Raw genomic sequence first — 20,160 nt, forward strand, 5'->3', positions numbered from 1 at the left:
GATAAAATGTCGCTTTGCACGATGGTATATCACAATTGATATGTCACGGAAGAGTGGTGCCATTGTTGAGATAAAACTAGTTCATGTACAAACGTATCACATCATTTATGTAGACATACTTCAGGTGTCGACATTAAATGCTTTGCGAGCTCGAGTAAGGGTGGTCTGGTGACGCAGCAGAAAGCACATTCTCGTTTAATTATTTTGTTCTTTTAGTTTAAACATATCTATTGTCAAAACATAGACACGGGATTAGGCACAAGTTACAACAACTTATCAACGCCTTCTCCCAACATATATACAGTGTATTACAAGGTATAGTTACATTTACATGGATAATGACAAAAACGATAAAATATACGGTTTACCAAATATACTGATCCAATTACAAAATTCAAAACCTATTACTGGATTTGATAAAACATTGCACATATCTAAAGATATTTCTATTAAGGTCAACGGAAAGTTGTGAGTTTCCATTTAACATAACTTCTAAACTTATTGTAACATTCAGATTATTTAAGTTTTACAACAAAAAATGCCATTCGTTAGTAAAACGGTGACATTCCATAAAAAAGTGAAAGGCATTCTCACAAGGATGACCACAAATACAAGCTGCGCTTTCTACAAGGTTTACTCTAAAAAGATCATAATTAAGGGAACTACATTGGTGTCTTAGTTTGGTATGCAATTTTAAAATGCACTGGGGGACGTGACTGGACATTTTTCGATAATGATAATTTAAACGAATGCAAGGACGGCAAGGAACGAACTGAATTATCTAAATTATTCCAACAATGAACGGTAGACGGTATAAAAGACGAGTTAGTAAGAGAGAGCCTGAATCGCGGAATTCTATAGCCATTCTTGTTACGTAGAGCATAGTTGGTATTTTTTGTCCTTTACGCATAAGTGTATGGATTAAGTCATAGTAACGGTCCATTGTACAGTTAAAAATGAATTTATTTATACCTTGTATAAGTTAAAAAATGCATTTAGTGATAGAACTAATTATCAGGTTCGTGTGTTTACACCAGGTTCCGTTAATTTTACAATAGCCCTTGAGTGACCCAACTGTCTTTACTCTAAACTCTTTACCAGAGTTGTCGTTCCTGACATCTATCTGTAAAAGTTTATTCTGTTCTGTTGATTTTGTGCCCTATTCAAATACAGTTCTGGTTTCTGTTACTCGTGGGAATACAGCACGCTGTGTTTAGATTGGTTAAATACTCGTTATAAACTACTGGTGTCTTATTTTATGAAAATGACATGCGAGACATCGTGATGTAATTTTGAGTGAGCGAATTTCCTCCTCTTGGTCACGGAAGTAACCCCGCGGGGAAGCTCTCGTCCATTTTCATTCACGACCCATTGAGGGGCTTTCAATGGAATCTAAAACAATATTCGTCATTCAGTTATTAACATATGTGAAGAGTTGGTTAGCCCCTCGATATCATTACCACACTGTTGATTGGGGGTGCATGGTCAGACTTGTTTTATAACCATTGGCTTATTGGTAACTACAAAACAGTATCGGGATTACACATGGTCCGATCAGAGTCACATAAACGCTTTTCTATCAGCTTCCAACCTCTCAACTAAGATACTGTACATACATTTTATTGTTTCGTTAAAATATGCATCTTAACAACATGATAAAAGAGAATAGGTATATCAAACGGACCAGTAGCTTATGTGCCGTACCATTTACGCGGTATTGTTTTTATATTCCGGATTTACAAACAACAAAATATGCAACACATCAGATTCAAATAACAGAAACAAATCCTATTATATTAACTATTATATCGTGAGATTTTAAATTACATTCTTGAATCAATACACAAAAACGTTATCAGATTTTCAATAATTATATGATTTTGAAAATATGCATGCATGATTTTAAACGCGCTTTATAAAGCCGGCAATATTGACATCTATATTTATCTAGAGCAAATACGAGCACCTTTGTAAACACATGGATGGAACATGCAAATGGAAGGTTTTGATTAAATATTTATTAAACAAATATGTGCATGACGAGTTGTAAGGAAAAGGAGATTCAAGTTTACATAGTAAGGTATATAATCAATGTTACTGCTCGAACTTGTGCCGGTAATTTTTTTCTCCGTGTGTTTTATGTCGAAGTCGCCGATGCGTCTCGTCCTAGACACGTGAACTCCTTTGCATTCTTCATATCTCTGACAACACACGCACTTAATGCACTTCTCCCGATCTTAAGCGGACATTTTTGGATCCAAGTGTTTGTCTTAGGATCAAAACTTTCTACGTGGGGAGACGTTACAGAACCGTCGTACCCACCGATAGAGTATATTTTCCCGCCGAAAAGGATCGCACAAAAGTTACTACGACCTACATTCATACTATCAACGGCAGACCATGTATTCCGAAATGGCTTGTATTCTTCAACTGTGCGAAGCCGTACGCCACCGTCATATCCGCCGATGGCGAAGATGACTTCCCCGACTGACATGATAGACACGCCACTACGAGGAATGGACATACTTGTTAACATTGTCCAGTGATTTGTAGTCGTGTCGTACATCTCAACTGACGACAGACAATGTGAGCCGTCAAAACCGCCTGCTACGTAGATCTTACCGGAGGACACCGTGGCGCCACAATCGCTTCGACATTGTCGCATAGGCTGTGAGTCGTTCCATTGGTTCGATATGGCATCGTAATATTCCACGGAGTCGTGTCGCTGTCTACCGTCAAACCCTCCAAACACGTAAATCTTCCCATCGAGTTCCACGCCAGCAACGTAGCATCGCTGAAAATGCATCCGTGCTCTGTTTTCCCAGGTATGTGTGTCCGGACGGAAGCATAAAACTGAAGAAAGGTATCTAGAGCCATCGTAACCACCGATGACGTAGATCACGCCACCTAGTGACACAGTTGCATGGTAAGCACGCGTGTTCGGCATGTGAGACACAGCATCATACCATCGTCCAGTATACCGGTCAAACGTTTCCATGGAATCTACAACGCCACTACTTGACCATCCACCGACGACGAAGAGGACCTCCCGTGGAACACGAGGTCGAAGCATGTTCTCATGCGGATTGCAGATAATCGAATCAGTGTTGCGCATCCGCATTTTGAGGTCTTTTGCCCTTTCTAACAACGATTTTGATTTCGCACACTGCTTGAAAATACTTAGAGCTGTCGTAAGAAAGTCGTCGAAATATGACTGGTTTACAAAAGTCAGTCTCACAACACTCAACAGATCCGCAAAATGGCATTTTCTGCTGCCCGTGTCGTGTTTTATCCACCGAAGCACTGCGCTCAAAACTTCACTTTCGTCGGAAACGTATATTTCATCATTGTTAATAATTTCCTTTAAGTTGTCGAAACTCATTTGTAGGTATTCCTGACTTGACTCCGCAATTTCTGTAAAATGTCTCCATATGAATTCATTTGTCTTTTTCAGTCCATTTGTGCATGAATAAAAATCGAAGAACATCTTTATTCCAATGCAATTATCAATTGTTAGTTCATTCACGAGATAATCTGTACAATGTTTTTGAAGTCCGAACATGTGAAAACGGTCGGCAGCTGCAATAAGATCCTCGACGTTCCCCGGATGAATATCAACCCGTTGTATATATGCGTAGTCTATCACTGCTTCCATAGTTTTAGCTGATACTCCGGTAATGACGACATCATTCTCATATTCACGATTGCACATCCCCCAAGTGAACAAAGATCTAAAATAGTTGCTACAACTCGCCATGATTGCTTTGTGAATTGGTAAAGACACATTTTCAGTCGGAATATGAATGAGGCCATCTGTAAAAAGTCCTTTCTTACGCATATCGTTCATTTGGAGATGCTGTCCAATATGGTCCATGTCTTCCATTTCACACATTTTGTGACCTGCGTAAAAGTTATGTCCAAAACAAAATGACGTCTCTAACGTTTCCGTCTTATTGTGATGTCACTTCCGCCCACGTGACGTTATGTCATTGTTCGGGCGGATATGAATTACCTACCTTAGTTATGTTTTTTTTTCTCTGACAGCACTTACAATACATACAAAACCCTGATATTCTCCCCTGTAAGTTAATTCTGACGTAGAATTATTCCAGAAAATGTATTCCACATAATAAACTTACTTGGTTACAGGATCGGACAGAAGTGGATGGCTTATACATGTACATGTAATTATGTACACTCATTTAGATTGATGTTAATCTTGTCAAATTCATTGACGAATGAAACATGTATCAATTGTAACAATAACGCTAGAGTAACAACAACAACAACAAAAAACTCTGTTATATATAATGTTTAGATAAACATGGACTATGATCTGATTATAGAAGCAGATATTACCTACCTCAGAATGAACTAAGTTAAGCTAATATTAAATTTGGTAGCTTCATTGAGTCTAAATGACAATGATTATGAATACTTTACATTTCGAAAATTATATAATGGACATATATGGATCTCTTTACATGTACACAAAGAAATATGTAGAGAGAGTTAATCCTCAGAGTTCGATAGCCTCGGAAATATCTATTCACGCATTCCTTTTTTAGAGCCCAAAATACTGCAAATTACAACCAAGGAATTTGTACCGTATATCCAAGGAGAAATAATTGCGATTACAGTATTTCATGCTCAGTTGTGCGGACGACAATGTCATAAACATTCGTGGAAGATGCTGGTTAAACAACTCGATATAACGGTATATGAATGCTGTATATGGTAAATGAGTACAAAATTATCAATGTTGAAACATCAGGAATTGAAACAAGTTTTCTCTTTCCCACTAACAACATTACAGGAAAAGGATAAACGCCGATACCAATGGGTTTTCTGCTTTACTTTCGTAAAAGATTTCTAGAGAGAAGACAGACATAGTCAATATTATATGCCTTGACGTAGATCACAACAGAAAGTGTCATGGTGTTATATATAGAGGAAGGCATAACTTAAAACACGGTTATTAATATTAAATACCCATGACATACACGTCACTACAGTATCATATGTATCTACATTGGCCAACGTAGATGATTAACCGCGAATCACGAATGAACTTTTGCACTCGTATACGAATCTGTTTCCTAATCAGACTTATATCACTTAATGACGTAAATGATAAGTTAATCCGAAATGTATGGTGACAGATGATAGCTATTTATAGCGAAATAATAACGATGATCTGTATATGACCCAATATATATTAGAAAGCAGGGGAAATTTCCTAGAAATAAGGAGACCACCACTGCCCTGTTTGACTAACCGATATATCTACAGCTATATTGTTATGTGGCTGTGTACTTACAATCATGACGCTGTAATGTTGCTACGCCCGTCGCATAGCGATAATCGTGATTTTTACAATAGCCTACTGCATCATGTAATGTAAAGAAATGATGTTGATAAGTTATAATAATATGTACCTTATCCTACACTGTACGTTTTGAATGCCCAATTTTAGGAAGAAAAAGGTTAAAATTAAACTTCGTTAACCCGCACACTGAAGAACTCTGGGAAAATGTTTGACAATATACTATTATAAATTTCAAATTTAGTTACAGGTTTTGTACGGCCACGTAACCTCAGGTGAGGGGGTCGCGATAGCTCAGTCGGTTAGAGCGCCGGTCACGTAACCTCATGTGAGGGCACCGCGGTAACTCAGTCAGTTACAGCACTGGTCACGTAACCTCAGGTGAGGAGGCCGCGATAACTCAGTCGGTTAGAGCGCCGGTCACGTAACCTCAGGTGAGGGCACCGCGATAGCTCAGTCAGTTACAGCACTGGCCACGTAACCTCAAGTGAGGAGGCCGCGATAACTCAGTCGGTTAGAGCGCCGGCCACGTAACCTCAGGTGAGGGGGCCGCGATAGGTCAATCGATCAGATCGCCGGCCACGTGACTTCAAATGGAGATTCGACGCTCCCTACCCGTGACGCTTTGTGATTTTCGGGAAGCTGAGAAATATGCCAGTCTGTGCTGTCATGTTTATGTCCTTGGGCAAGAAACTTTACTCTTATTGCTCTGGCATGCGACCGGCCTCATGTTTGTTGATCAGTGAGGTTGTCACGAACTACTACAGGATGCCCCGCCTCAAAATTACACTGGCTGTTCAAGGGGCGATAAACACAGCAAAGAAACTAACTTACCGCATCATTTATAAAACAAACTTGTGTGTTATTTGAGTGTTTAAAGTCCACAAATCTTCCACTCGTTTCTCCAGTTAATTTTTGTGTTAACCTACGACATAAACAGTAATACTACATTTGCCATTTTTTTAGTTCTGTGATCACGGATTTCTGAGAATACAATAAAGTTATTGTACCATAGAAATACGTCGAGTCGATCATCATTGTAAATTGATGGAACACGTATTACACTTTACACCACGTCAGTTTTTCATTTCAAAACCAATTTCATGTTTTCAAAATCCCGTTTCTTTCAATATACAACACAGAAAACAAATCCATTTCGTAAACAAATATCTTGTTTTCAGCAACTCTCAGCATCTTTGTTTTAAAATGATCTCACTTTCTGACCTTCCGGCGTCTGCTGTGAATACAACTCCATTCAATTTATGCCGGCCTTGCATGTCGGCTAGCAATCGAACCCCCTTGTACTCGACAAGTACACTTAAATGGTAAAATCATGGATTGATTCCTCAGAAATGAAGATTGAAAAACACTTAGACGAGGAAAACTAGTAATCTTATCACTGTGGTCTGTCTCGGGTCACGACCAACTTGTACATCACAGACAGCCTTCGGCGAGTTAGAATAATTGAAAAACCAGCGGATGGAAATGTCTTCATACAGTAAACCACACATATGTTCTGTAATCGTTTTTAACTTCGTTCATGACATTTATTATTAGCACACAATAAATTGTTTTATGGAAGCTTTTGACATGAATCACGGAAATACTAAGTGGTGTCGAGCTGGACATTAGAGACTTAGAGACCAGGAGTCATAGACTTTGAATCCATGAAACGTCTCATCCGTAGATGAAATTAGAAAATGACCAGCGCTGAATGATGTAGGGCATAGCTAATTAAAGAGTAAATTCACAAAGATCAACAACACTCTTTCTAACGCCTTGTTTTCTTCTCTGATAATAGTTTTAACAATATGTGTATAAGTTCTACAGTTAAACCACTCTTCAGTCAAGCATCTTAACTGTCAAACATCTCCATTGTCAAACCCCTACAGTCAAACCTATCCACAGTCAAACCTCTCTACAACAAAAACCTCCACAGTCAAACCTATCAACAGGCAAACATCTACAGTCAAACATCTACAGTCAAACATCTACTGTCAAACCTCTACAGTCAAACCCCTACAGTCAAACCTCTCTACAGTGAAACATCTCCATTGTCAAACCTCTCTACAGTCAAACATCTCTACAGTCAAACCTCTCTACAGTCAAACATCTCTATTGTCAAACCTCTCTATAGTCAAACATCTTCACTCAAACCTCTCTACAGTCAAATCTCTCAACAGTCAAACCTCTCTACTGTCAAACCTCTTCATAGTCAAACTACTCTTCAGTCAATCATCTCAACTGTCAAACATCTCCATTGTCAAACCCCTACAGTCAAACCTCTACAGTCAAACCTCTCTACAGTCAACCCTCTCTACAGTCAAACCTCTACAGTCAAACCTCTCTACAGTCAAACCTCTACAGTCAAACCTCTCTACAGTCAAACCTCTCTACAGTCAAACCTCTACAGTCAAACCTCTACAGTCAAACCTCTCTACAGTCAAACATCTCTACAGTCAAATCTCTACAGTCAAACCTCTACAGTCAAACCTCTACAATCAAACCTCTCTACAGTCAAACCTCTCTACAGTCAAACCACTACAGTCAAACCTATCTACAGTCAAACCTCTACAGTCAAACCTCTCTACAATTAAACCTCTACAGTCAAACCTCTCTACAGTCAAACCTCTCTACAGTCAAACCTCTACAGTCAAACCTCTACAGTCAGACCTCTACGGTCAAACCTCTACCGTCAAACCTCTTTACTGGCAAACCTCTTCAGTCAAACCTATACAGTCAAACCTCTACAGTCAAACATCTACAGTCAAACCTCTACAGTCAAACCTCTACAGTCAAACCTCTACAGTCAAACCTCTCTACAGTCAAACCTCTCTACAGTCAAACCTCTACAGTCAAACCTCTCTACAATTAAACCTCTACAGTCAAACCTCTACAGTCAAACCTATCGACAGTCAAACCTCTCTACAGTCAAACCTCTACAGTCAAACCTCTACAGTCAACCTCTACAGTCAAACCTCTCTACAGTCAAACCTCTATAGTCAAACCTCTCTACAGTCAAACCTCTCTACAGTCAAACCTCTACAGTCAAACCTCTCTACAATTAAACCTCTACAGTCAAACATCTCTACAGTCAAACCTCTCTACAGTCAAACCTCTACAGTCAAACCTCTTTACTGTCAAACCTATACAGTCAAACCTCTCTACAGTCCAACCTCCCTACAGTCAAACCTCTACAGTCAAACCTCTACAGTCAAACCTCCCGACAGTCAAACCTCTCCACAGTCAAACCTCTACAGTCAAACCTCAACAGTCAAACCTCAACAGTCAAACCTCTCCACAGTCAAACCTCTACAATCTAACCTACAATTAAACCTACACTTGTCCTCGGGGAATACCATGGTAACTACAACACCATGGTTCTTCCTCAGAACATTTGTTTTTTCGGTAAATTGTGGTAAAAGTCAAACGTTAGGGACGGGTTGACCCAGCACGCTTGCGTGTCACTTCCGGTTAGCAGTGAATGAATACAGATTATTATCTGTAGATTACTCATTGGAGACCATTTTCTGTGTGATTACAGATCGATATCTGTACAATGACGACACTAATGGAATTTATTTTGGAATAAGCCGAGAACCACCACAAATCGGAAATGATTCATTCATTGGCGGGCTATTCCTGTAGAATTTCTCCAGACCGTACAAATCATTTTATATAGATAGTTCACCGATAGTGTCGGTACTCTCTAGTAAAATTAATCTTGTGAGAAACGTCTACCATTGTTATTATCTTGACTATATTAGGTTAACTGATATAATTGCTATTTACAGTATTTATTCAACAAGACTAATTACTATTTTTACAGACACAAACCAGTTTTGATATTGTACAATACAGAGAACTTTCCACAGTGAAATCGGTCTTGTCTGATGTCATATCAGACACACAAACACACAATAAAATAATCAGATATTCCGGTGAATGAGGATTCTGATATCTTGATAATAAGACATTTATTACATGAGATACAACGACAAAACTAATTTCACACCATATTACAGGTGATTAGTTCACTTTATTAACGAGGTTTAACAAGCACGTTACACATCTCTCCAGTCATGACCCTTACCCCCTCCTGTAACTGTATAATTACAACACTGACCTTTACCCCCTCCTGTAACTGTATGATTACAACACTGACCCTTACCCCTCCTGTAACTTTATAATTACAACACTGACCTTTACCCCCTCCTGTAACTGTATGATTACAACACTTACCTTTACCCCCTCCTGTAACTGTATAATTATAACACTGACCTTTACCTCCTCCTGTAACTGTATGATTACAACACTGACCTTTACCCCCTCCTGTAACTGTATGATTACAACACTGACCTTTACCCCCTTCTGTAACTGTATGATTACAACACTGACCTTTACCCCTCCTGTAACTGTATGATTACAACACTGACCTTTACCCCTCCTGTAACTGTATGATTACAACACTGACCTTTACCCCCTCCTGTAACTGTATGATTACAACACTGACCTTTACCCCTCCTGTAACTGTATGATTACAACACTGACCCTTACCCCTCCTGTAACTGTATAATTACAACACTGACCTTTACCCCTCCTGTAACTGTATGATTACAACACTGACCTTTACCCCTCCTGTAACTGTATGATTACAACACTGACCCTTACCCCTCCTGTAACTGTATGATTACAACACTGACCTTTACCCCCTCCTGTAACTGTATGATTACAACACTGACCTTTACCCCTCCTGTAACTGTATAATTACAACACTGACCTTTACCCCCTTCTGTAACTGTATGATTACAACACTGACCCTTACCCCCTCCTGTAACTGTATGATTACAACACTGACCCTTACCCCCTTCTGTAACTGTATGATTACAACACTGACCCTTACCCCCTTCTGTAACTGTATGATTACAACACCGACCCTTACCCCCTCCTGTAACTGTATGATTACAACACCGACCCTTACCCCCTTCTGTAACTCTATAATTACAACACTGACCCTTACCCCTCCTGTCACTGTATAATTACAACACTGACCCTTACCCCTTCTGTAACTGTATAATTACAACACTGACCTTTACCCCCTTCTGTAACTGTATAATTACAACACTGACCTTTACCCCCTTCTGTAACTCTATAATTACAACACTGACCCTTACCCCTCCTGTAACTGTATAATTACAACACTGACCCTTACCCCTCCTGTAACTGTATAATTACAACACTGACCTTTACCCCCTTCTGTAACTCTATAATTACAACACTGACCTTTACCCATCCTGTAACTGTATGATTACAACACTGACCTTTACCCCCTCCTGTAACTGTATAATTACAACACTGACCTTTACCCCCTTCTGTATCTGTATGATTATAACACTGACCTTTACCCCCTTCTGTAACTGTATGATTACAACACTGACCTTTACCCCCTTCTGTAACTGTATGATTACAACACTGACACTTACCCCCTCCTGTAACTGTATGATTACAACACTGACCCTTACCCCCTTCTGTAACTGTATGATTACAACACTGACCCTTACCCCCTTCTGTAACTGTATAATTACAACACTGACCTTTACCCCTTCTGTAACTGTATAATTACAACACTGACCTTTACCCATCCTGTAACTGTATGATTACAACACTGACCTTTACCCCTTCTGCAACTGCATGATTACAACACTGACCTTTACCCATCCTGTAACTGTATGATTACAACACTGACCTTTACCCCCTCCTGTAACTGTATAATTACAACACTGACCCTTACCCCCTCCTGTAACTGTATAATTACAACACTGACCTTTACCCCCTTCTGTAACTGTATAATTACAACACTGACCTTTACCCCTCCTGTAACTGTATGATTACAACACTGACCTTTACCCCCTCCTGTAACTGTATAATTACAACACTGACCTTTACCCCCTCCTGTAACTGTATGATTACAACACTGACCCTTACCCCTCCTGTAACTGTATGATTACAACACTGACCTTTACCCCCTCCTGTAACTGTATAATTACAACACTGACCTTTACCCCTCCTGTAACTGTATAATTACAACACTGACCTTTACCCCCTTCTGTAACTGTATAATTACAACACTGACCCTTACCCCCTCCTGTAACTGTAAGATTACAACACTGACCCTTACCCCTCCTGTAACTGTATGATTACAACACTGACCTTTACCCATCCTGTAACTGTATGATTACAACACCGACCCTTACCCCTCCTCTAACTGTATGATTACAACAGTGACCTTTACCCCCTTCTGTAACTGTATGATTACAACACTGACCTTTACCCCCTTCTGTAACTATATGATTACAACACTGACCTTTACCCCCTCCTGTAACTGTATGATTACAACACTGACCTTTACCCCTCCTCTAACTGTATGATTACAACACTGACCTTTACCCATCCTGTAACTGTATAATTACAACACTGACCTTTACCCCTCCTGTAACTGTATAATAACAACACTGACCTTTACCCCCTTCTGTAACTGTATAATTACAACACTGACCCTTACCCCCTCCTGTAACTGTATGATTACAACACTGACCCTTACCCCTCCTGTAACTGTATGATTACAACACTGACCTTTACCCATCCTGTAACTGTATGATTACAACACCGACCCTTACCCCTCCTCTAACTGTATGATTACAACAGTGACCTTTACCCCCTTCTGTAACTGTATGATTACAACACTGACCTTTACCCCCTTCTGTAACTATATGATTACAACACTGACCTTTACCCCTCCTGTAACTGTATGATTACAACACTGACCTTTACCCCTCCTCTAACTGTATGATTACAACACTGACCTTTACCCATCCTGTAACTGTATGATTACAACACTGACCTTTACCCCTTCTGCAACTGCATGATTACAACACTGACCTTTACCCCTCCTGTAACTGTATGATTACAACACTGACCTTTACCCCTCCTCTAACTGTATGATTACAACACTGACCTTTACCCCCTTCTGTAACTGTATGATTACAACACTGACCTTTACCCCCTCCTGTAACTGTATAATTACAACACTGACCCTTACCCCCTCCCGTAACTGAATGATTACAACACTGACCTTTACCTCCTTCTGTAACTGTATAATTACAACACTGACCCTTACCCCCTCCTGTAACTGTATGATTACAACACTGACCCTTACCCCCTTCTGTAACTGTATAATTACAACACTGACCCTTACCCCCTTCTGTAACTGTATAATTACAACACTGACCCTTACCCCCTCCTGTAACTGTATGATTACAACACTGACCTTTACCCCCTTCTGTAACTGTATAATTACAACACTGACCCTTACCCCCTCCTGTAACTGTATGATTACAACACTGACCCTTACCCCTCCTGTAACTGTATGATTACAACACTGACCTTTACCCATCCTGTAACTGTATAATTACAACACTGACCTTTACCCCTCCTCTAACTGTATGATTACAACACTGACCTTTACCCCCTTCTGTAACTGTATAATTACAACACTGACCTTTACCCCCTTCTGTAACTGTATAATTACAACACTGACCCTTACCCCCTCCTGTAACTGTATGATTACAATACTGACCCTTACCCCCTCCTGTAACTGTATGATTACAACACTGACCTTTACCCCTCCTCTAACTGTATGATTACAACACTGACCTTTACCCCCTTCTGTAACTCTATAATTACAACACTGACCTTTACCCCCTTCTGTAACTGTATAATTACAACACTGACCCTTACCCCCTCCTGTAACTGTATGATTACAACACTGACCCTTACCCCTCCTGTAACTGTATAATTACAACACTGACCTTTACCCCCTTCTGTAACAGTATGATTACAACACTGACCCTTACCCCCTTCTGTAACTGTATGATTACAACACTGACCTTTACCCCCTTCTGTAACTGTATGATTACAACACTGACCCTTACCCCCTTCTGTAACTGTATAATTACAACACTGACCCTTACCCCTCCTGTAACTGTATAATTACAACACTGACCCTTACCCCTCCTGTAACTGTATGATTACAACACTGACCTTTACCCCTCCTGTAACTGTATGATTACAACACTGACCCTTACCCCCTCCTGTAACTGTATGATTACAACACTGACCTTTACCCCCTTCTGTAACTGTATGATTACAACACTGACCCTTACCCCTCCTGTAACTGTATGATTACAACACTGACCTTTACCCCTCCTGTAACTGTATGATTACAACACTGACCTTTACCCCTCCTGTAACTGTATGATTACAACACTGACCTTTACCCCCTTCTGTAACTGTATAATTACAACACTGACCGTTACCCCCTTCTGTAACTGTATGATTACAACACTGACCTTTACCCCCTCATGTAACTGTATAATTACAACAGTCGATTGGAATCCTTACAGAATTAGTTCTCAGTATGATTGTCTACACTGCATGACTTACGTATTTGCTGTCTTTGTACGGCTGTCATGTCTTTGTGCTTTCAGATTGATATCTATGTTGTTGTCATAACAACCTACTCAATGGTCAGGCCATAACAGCAAACTGACAATCACTGATCGAAAGTGGTCACTATGTGACTCCATCATCTTTTGACGCACCCTTATGATCTTCAGCAGAGAAGATGATAACTCTATCACAAAAAAACGTTGACCAAAATATGCCTACAAAATGAATGTCTACAAAATGAATGCCTACAAAATGAATGCCTACAACCTTCAGACTGGTGGCTATTGCTGTTACATTTGAAATATGGCGTCGATAATTCAAACGAATCACCATTTATTACGTGTTATCGGTCAAACTTAGAGAAGAATACAATCGTAAGGGAAAATAACTATACAGCCAAACACCAATCAGAACACATAACACAAACCCCTGTATATCTTGGTACATAGATACACGGACTATGTCGGTATTGACATACAATGGTTCTGGTGTAATTTGAAGAAGTTGCAGACACTAGAAAGATATCAGAATATGTAATAGTTTATCTAAAAATAACAATTACAATTTACTGATATACCAAACAGTCACACTCGTGTAACAAAAAGTCAAACTCGTGTACCAAACAGTCACACTCGTGTACCAAACAGCCACACTCGTGTACCAAACAGTCACACTCGTGTACCAAACAGTCATACTCGTGTACCAAACAGTCAAACTCGTGTACCAAACAGTCAAACTCGTGTACCAAACAGTCACACTCGTGTACCAAACAGTCATACTCGTGTAACGAACAGTCACACTCGTGTATCAAACAGACCACACTCGTGTACCAAACAGTCAAACTCGTGTACCAAACAGTCACACTCGTGTACCAAACAGTCACACTCGTGTACCAAACAGTGACACTCGTGTACCAAACAGTCACACTCGTGTATCAAACAGACCACACTCGTGTACCAAACAGTCAAACTCGTGTACAAAACAGTCACACTAGTGTACCAAACAGTCACACTCGTGTACCAAACAGCCACACTCGTGTACCAAACATACCACACTCGTGTACCAAACAGATCACACTCGTGTACCAAACAGACCACACTCGTGTAACAAACAGTCACACTCGTGTACCAAACAGTCAAACTCGTGTAACAAACAGTCAAACTCGTGTACCAAACAGACCACACTCGTGTACCAAACAGTCACACTCGTGTACCAAACAGTCACACTAGTGTACCAAACAGCCACACTCGTGTACCAAACAGTCAAACTCGTGTACCAAACAGACCACACTCGTGTACCAAACAGTCACACCCGTGTACCAAACAGTCACACTCGTGTACCAAACAGCCACACTCGTATACCAAACAGTCACACTCATGTACCAAACAGACCACACTCGTGTACCAAACAGCCACACTCGTGTACCAAACAGTCAAACTCGTGTACCAAACAGACGACACTCGTGTACCAAAAAGTCAAACTCGTGTACCAAACAGTCACACTCGTGTACCAAACAGCCACACTCGTGTACCAAACAGTCACACTCGTGTACCAAACAGTCATACTCGTGTACCAAACAGTCAAACTCGTGTACCAAACAGTCAAACTCGTGTACCAAACAGTCACACTCGTGTACCAAACAGTCATACTCGTGTAACGAACAGTCACACTCGTGTATCAAACAGACCACACTCGTGTACCAAACAGTCAAACTCGTGTACCAAACAGTCACACTCGTGTACCAAACAGTCACACTCGTGTACCAAACAGTCACACTCGTGTATCAAACAGACCACACTCGTGTACCAAACAGTCAAACTCGTGTACAAAACAGTCACACTAGTGTACCAAACAGTCACACTCGTGTACCAAACAGCCACACTCGTGTACCAAACATACCACACTCGTGTACCAAACAGATCACACTCGTGTACCAAACAGACCACACTCGTGTAACAAACAGTCACACTCGTGTACCAAACAGTCAAACTCGTGTAACAAACAGTCAAACTCGTGTACCAAACAGACCACACTCGTGTACCAAACAGTCACACTCGTGTACCAAACAGTCACACTCGTGTACCAAACAGCCACACTCGTGTACCAAACAGTCAAACTCGTGTACCAAACAGACCACACTCGTGTACCAAACAGTCACACCCGTGTACCAAACAGTCACACTCGTGTACCAAACAGCCACACTCGTATACCAAACAGTCACACTCATGTACCAAACAGACCACACTCGTGTACCAAACAGCCACACTCGTGTACCAAACAGTCAAACTCGTGTACCAAACAGACGACACTCGTGTACCAAACAGTCACACCCGTGTACCAAACAGTCACACTCGTGTACCAAACAGCCACACTCGTGTACCAAACAGTCAAACTCGTGTACCAAACAGTCACACTCGTGTACCAAACAGCCACACTCGTGTACCAAACAGTCAAACTCGTGTACCAAACAGTCACACTCGTGTACCAAACAGTCACACTGTTGTACCAAACAGTCAAACTCGTGTACCAAAGCAGTCACATTCGTGTACCAAACAGTCACACTCGTGTACCAAACAGCCACACTCGTGTACCAAACAGTAACACTGTTGTACCAAACAGTCAAACTCGTGTACCAAACAGTCACACTCGTGTACCAAACACTCAAACCCAAACTGCTATAAATCAAGACTCTATTTAATGCCTTCTTTCTATTGTTCAAAAAAGGAGAACGAAATTCTATCACGGAACAACAAAAATAAAACAAACTGCCTCGGTTATATGCAGTGGTTGATCGAGAGGAGGTTCGGGAGTCGGTCGGAATACAGAACACAGAACATCATAGTACATTGTATATAAATATGCCACGGTTTTCAAATAAGAATTACCAAAGTTCAATTTGGCAAAGTCACGAATCAAAGTTGAACCCCATTTGGTAAAGTACTGGATTCGCCCGTTAACCTAGTAGATTGGTAGATTTGACAGGTTCAATATATGGAGATTTTTTATTTATCTATTTATTAATTTACAATTCTCAATGTCCAATATCAGGTTAAAAGGTTCGCTAAAATCGTATCCACATCCTACCACAGTGTCCAGAGCTGCCATTTACAGACACATTAGGCGCCTTAGTCGGTTTAGAAGGTGCTCGTTTACAATGCTAATATTGTCTGACCTTACCGACCTCACACCAGAAAGCAGTTGTAGTGACAGGGATCTAGGGTTCGATCCTGACAGAGGTATTGAAAATATGATCACCCCAGTAACACTAACCTTCATATCAATAGGGGAGAGTCATGTGTATAGATTTATCATAATCAGAGGACCGTGGAAGTCGCCGACATGTTACCGTGGACCCAGCCATTCTAACTTCACGCGTGTGAAGAGTTCCTATTTGGGGCTGGTGTATTTGTATTTGAGCTGTACGAGTTCATTAACACCACCTTATTACCAAGATAATATCATATTCTATTCTAGTCAGACGCGCGTGAGAAACAGGGGTAAGGGTCATGGACAGCATCTAGTCTTCGGGTCTTACAGCCTTGTGGTATCTGATAGGCCATGCATTATCATCTGTGCCAGGAAACCCCATAAGTCTGTTCATAAATGAATCCATACATCTGCCCATATATGTCCAATTTACCGATGACGTCGTAACGAACAGAAGTTTATATGCGGCTAGTAAACAAGGTTAGAGGGTAGGAAACCATTCCATCGACCTTATCACAATTCCTCGGCAACTTCCGTCAAAATTCGGTAAATATATACGTATGTTTCCTTGACATAAATTGTCGAGTTTGGAATCGATTGTGGTGTATTGGAAGTCATCAGTAAGGGGTCTGATATCAGTCCGCTAACAATGCAGCTTTCAAAACACAACAAGCCATCCCCGACTTTCTATATATTGAGCAAAGAGATTTATTGTTAACCCGTGTGCTGAACTCGGAGATCAGTGTTAACTAAACACACAGTCTTCTCGCGTCACACCAAATTTGTACAATGACATCGCTTTTCTAGCGAGCAGGCTTGTAAGGAATCTGGTACTTACTTCGCAATATCATTCAGCAAATAGCCGAATCGTCCCATCTAGATCGGTATCAAGCAAATCGGATCTGAAAAAGAACATACTTGTGTCATTATGGAAGGAAACAACATACGTTAAGATATATATATATATATATACATAATTTACATAACAGGATTGTATTATGTGTGTTTGTATCTGTAAGTGATTGTGAGTCGTTATTTTGTATTTTATCTTCTTGCGTTAATATTTCTGTTTAGATTTCAATGAGAGATTTCTATAACAGACGTCCTTTAAACCTAATACAGATCAATTATCTGTAAAACATATTCTCGTGATGTTTTTCTTTTTTTCTTTTTAATCTCTTGTTTGTTCACGTGAGACACTTCACATTGGCTTAATAGTCTTTCAAACTCTTAAATTCCACACTTAAGTTCACAGATGTGTCAAACATCCCATTGATTTAACATTAAATCCAAGAATATTCCACTTTACATGAGTTGTGGTCGTAATCATGATTGTAACTCCATTAATCAAATCAAATGCATGATCCTATCGTAATAATTTTAACTCTTTCGTATAACTATTAAGGTCGAGAATGTGTTAAGCGTTTCATAGATCAAGCATCTGATATATATGTCTCATTAATGGATATCACTAACCATCACACGCTGTTCATTTATTTGTAAACACACCCAGCGGCGGAAACGCAACAGGTGCCTTCCGAGTATTGATCGGCGATCACCAACTAGTTAGGAATTGTAGGGAAGGTGCTAACATAGCAAAATGACGGAACTTGATTCCCGGTCACGTTTTCGTCAATTAGTTGCAGTTGTCAGCTTCCGGATTAAACCAATGCATGACAGTTGATTGATCAAAGCAAAAGAAAAAGGGCTTTCATGACTCAGTTACTAGACTGCCATGCATTCCGATTGGCCTTAATCTCAGTCAACATCGTGTTTGTTAGCATGAAGGGGCTTGGTAGTAATACATAGTCTAAACTACCATCACCACCATCACCACAACCACCACTATAACAACCACCCAAACAACAACCAACACCACCACAACCATCACTACTACTTCTACCGCCACCACAACGACCGCCACCAACACCACCACCACTATAACAACCACCGCCAACACCATCACTACTACTTCTACCGCCACCACAACGACCGCCACCAACACCACCACCACTATAACAACCACCGCCACCACCATCACTACTACTTCTACCGCCACCACAACGACCGCCACCACCACCAACATCCTAATTTCTACTACTACCGCCACCACAACGACCGCCATCACCACCAACATCCTAATTTCTACTACTACCGCCACCACAACGACCGCCACCACCACCAACATCCTAATTTCTACTACTACCGCCATCACAATCATCACTACTATATTATGTACTACTGCCGCTACTGTCACCAAAATAATCATAACCACCGTCAATACTATTACATGAGCTACAACTGCTATTACTATCACAGAGACCGCGAGCACCAACACTTCATCAGCAACCAAAACATACAAACAAAACAACAACAACAACAACAACATAGAATGCCGCTACAGAAAGAACCAGTGATTCTAACTCAAAATTGACAAAACACGGACAAATTACAGATAAAATATAGATGAACATGGAATCCCTGAGGAGACCACAGCCAGATGTTCCTGACGAGTAATTACAGAAGTGTCTCCTTAGACCCGTACACAATAAAAATAGGATGTTTTATTCTTTAATTACATATACTGACAGGGCAAGTAAGAGTGTGATATGTAAGTACAGCTTATAATTAGGTTTAAAAAAAATACTTGTATGTGGATGATGATTACAATGACCAACGCTTTATACACGTAATTACGTTTAGTACAAAGAATGATGTGGATGATTCCTTTCAACCAGCTTTCTCAACAAAAAACGCGCTGTGAAACCGACTCATTCTAAAAGTCTCAATATAATGTCGTTATCTTATCGTTTTGTCTTTTTCACATTAATCGGTTTTTATCTCTGTGCTTCTTTTCTTACAAAAAAAGGATACAGATACAATGTCTAGCCAATTATTTATACGCTGAAACTTAAACCTTTAACCTTTAACCCATCAGAGTTTGAAAGTAAGACCATTCACGCATTCTGCACTTGTAATAAATTTTCAACTTTGAAATGATGTCAACTTCTATTTCACAATATTTCACTTGATTGCCTGTCGTAGGTGACTAGCCTGTCGTGGGTGACAAGCCTGTCGTGGGTGACTAGCCTGTCGTGGGTGACTAGCCTGTCGTAGGT

The 20,160-nt window shown here is 40.3% G+C and overlaps 2 protein-coding genes across 2 annotated transcripts in view; both read right to left on the reverse strand.

The window, feature by feature from the left end:
* LOC117339399 overlaps positions 1 to 20,160 on the reverse strand; it is a 66,399-nt gene that overhangs the window by 9,380 nt on the left and 36,859 nt on the right. Inside the window, exon 2 of the mRNA XM_033900961.1 lies at positions 17,880 to 17,943. The gene's annotated coding sequence lies outside the window, so the exon portion shown is untranslated. The remainder of the gene's footprint in view (positions 1 to 17,879; positions 17,944 to 20,160) is intronic.
* LOC117339397 (kelch-like protein 10) lies at positions 1,543 to 3,951 on the reverse strand. The gene has a single exon (XM_033900960.1). It carries the CDS (start codon positions 3,890 to 3,892, stop codon positions 2,138 to 2,140), a length of 1,755 nt encoding a protein of 584 aa, XP_033756851.1. The 5' UTR covers positions 3,893 to 3,951; the 3' UTR covers positions 1,543 to 2,137.

Source organism: Pecten maximus, chromosome 12, assembly GCF_902652985.1.
Source record: "Pecten maximus chromosome 12, xPecMax1.1, whole genome shotgun sequence".
NCBI lineage: Eukaryota > Metazoa > Mollusca > Bivalvia > Pectinida > Pectinidae > Pecten > Pecten maximus.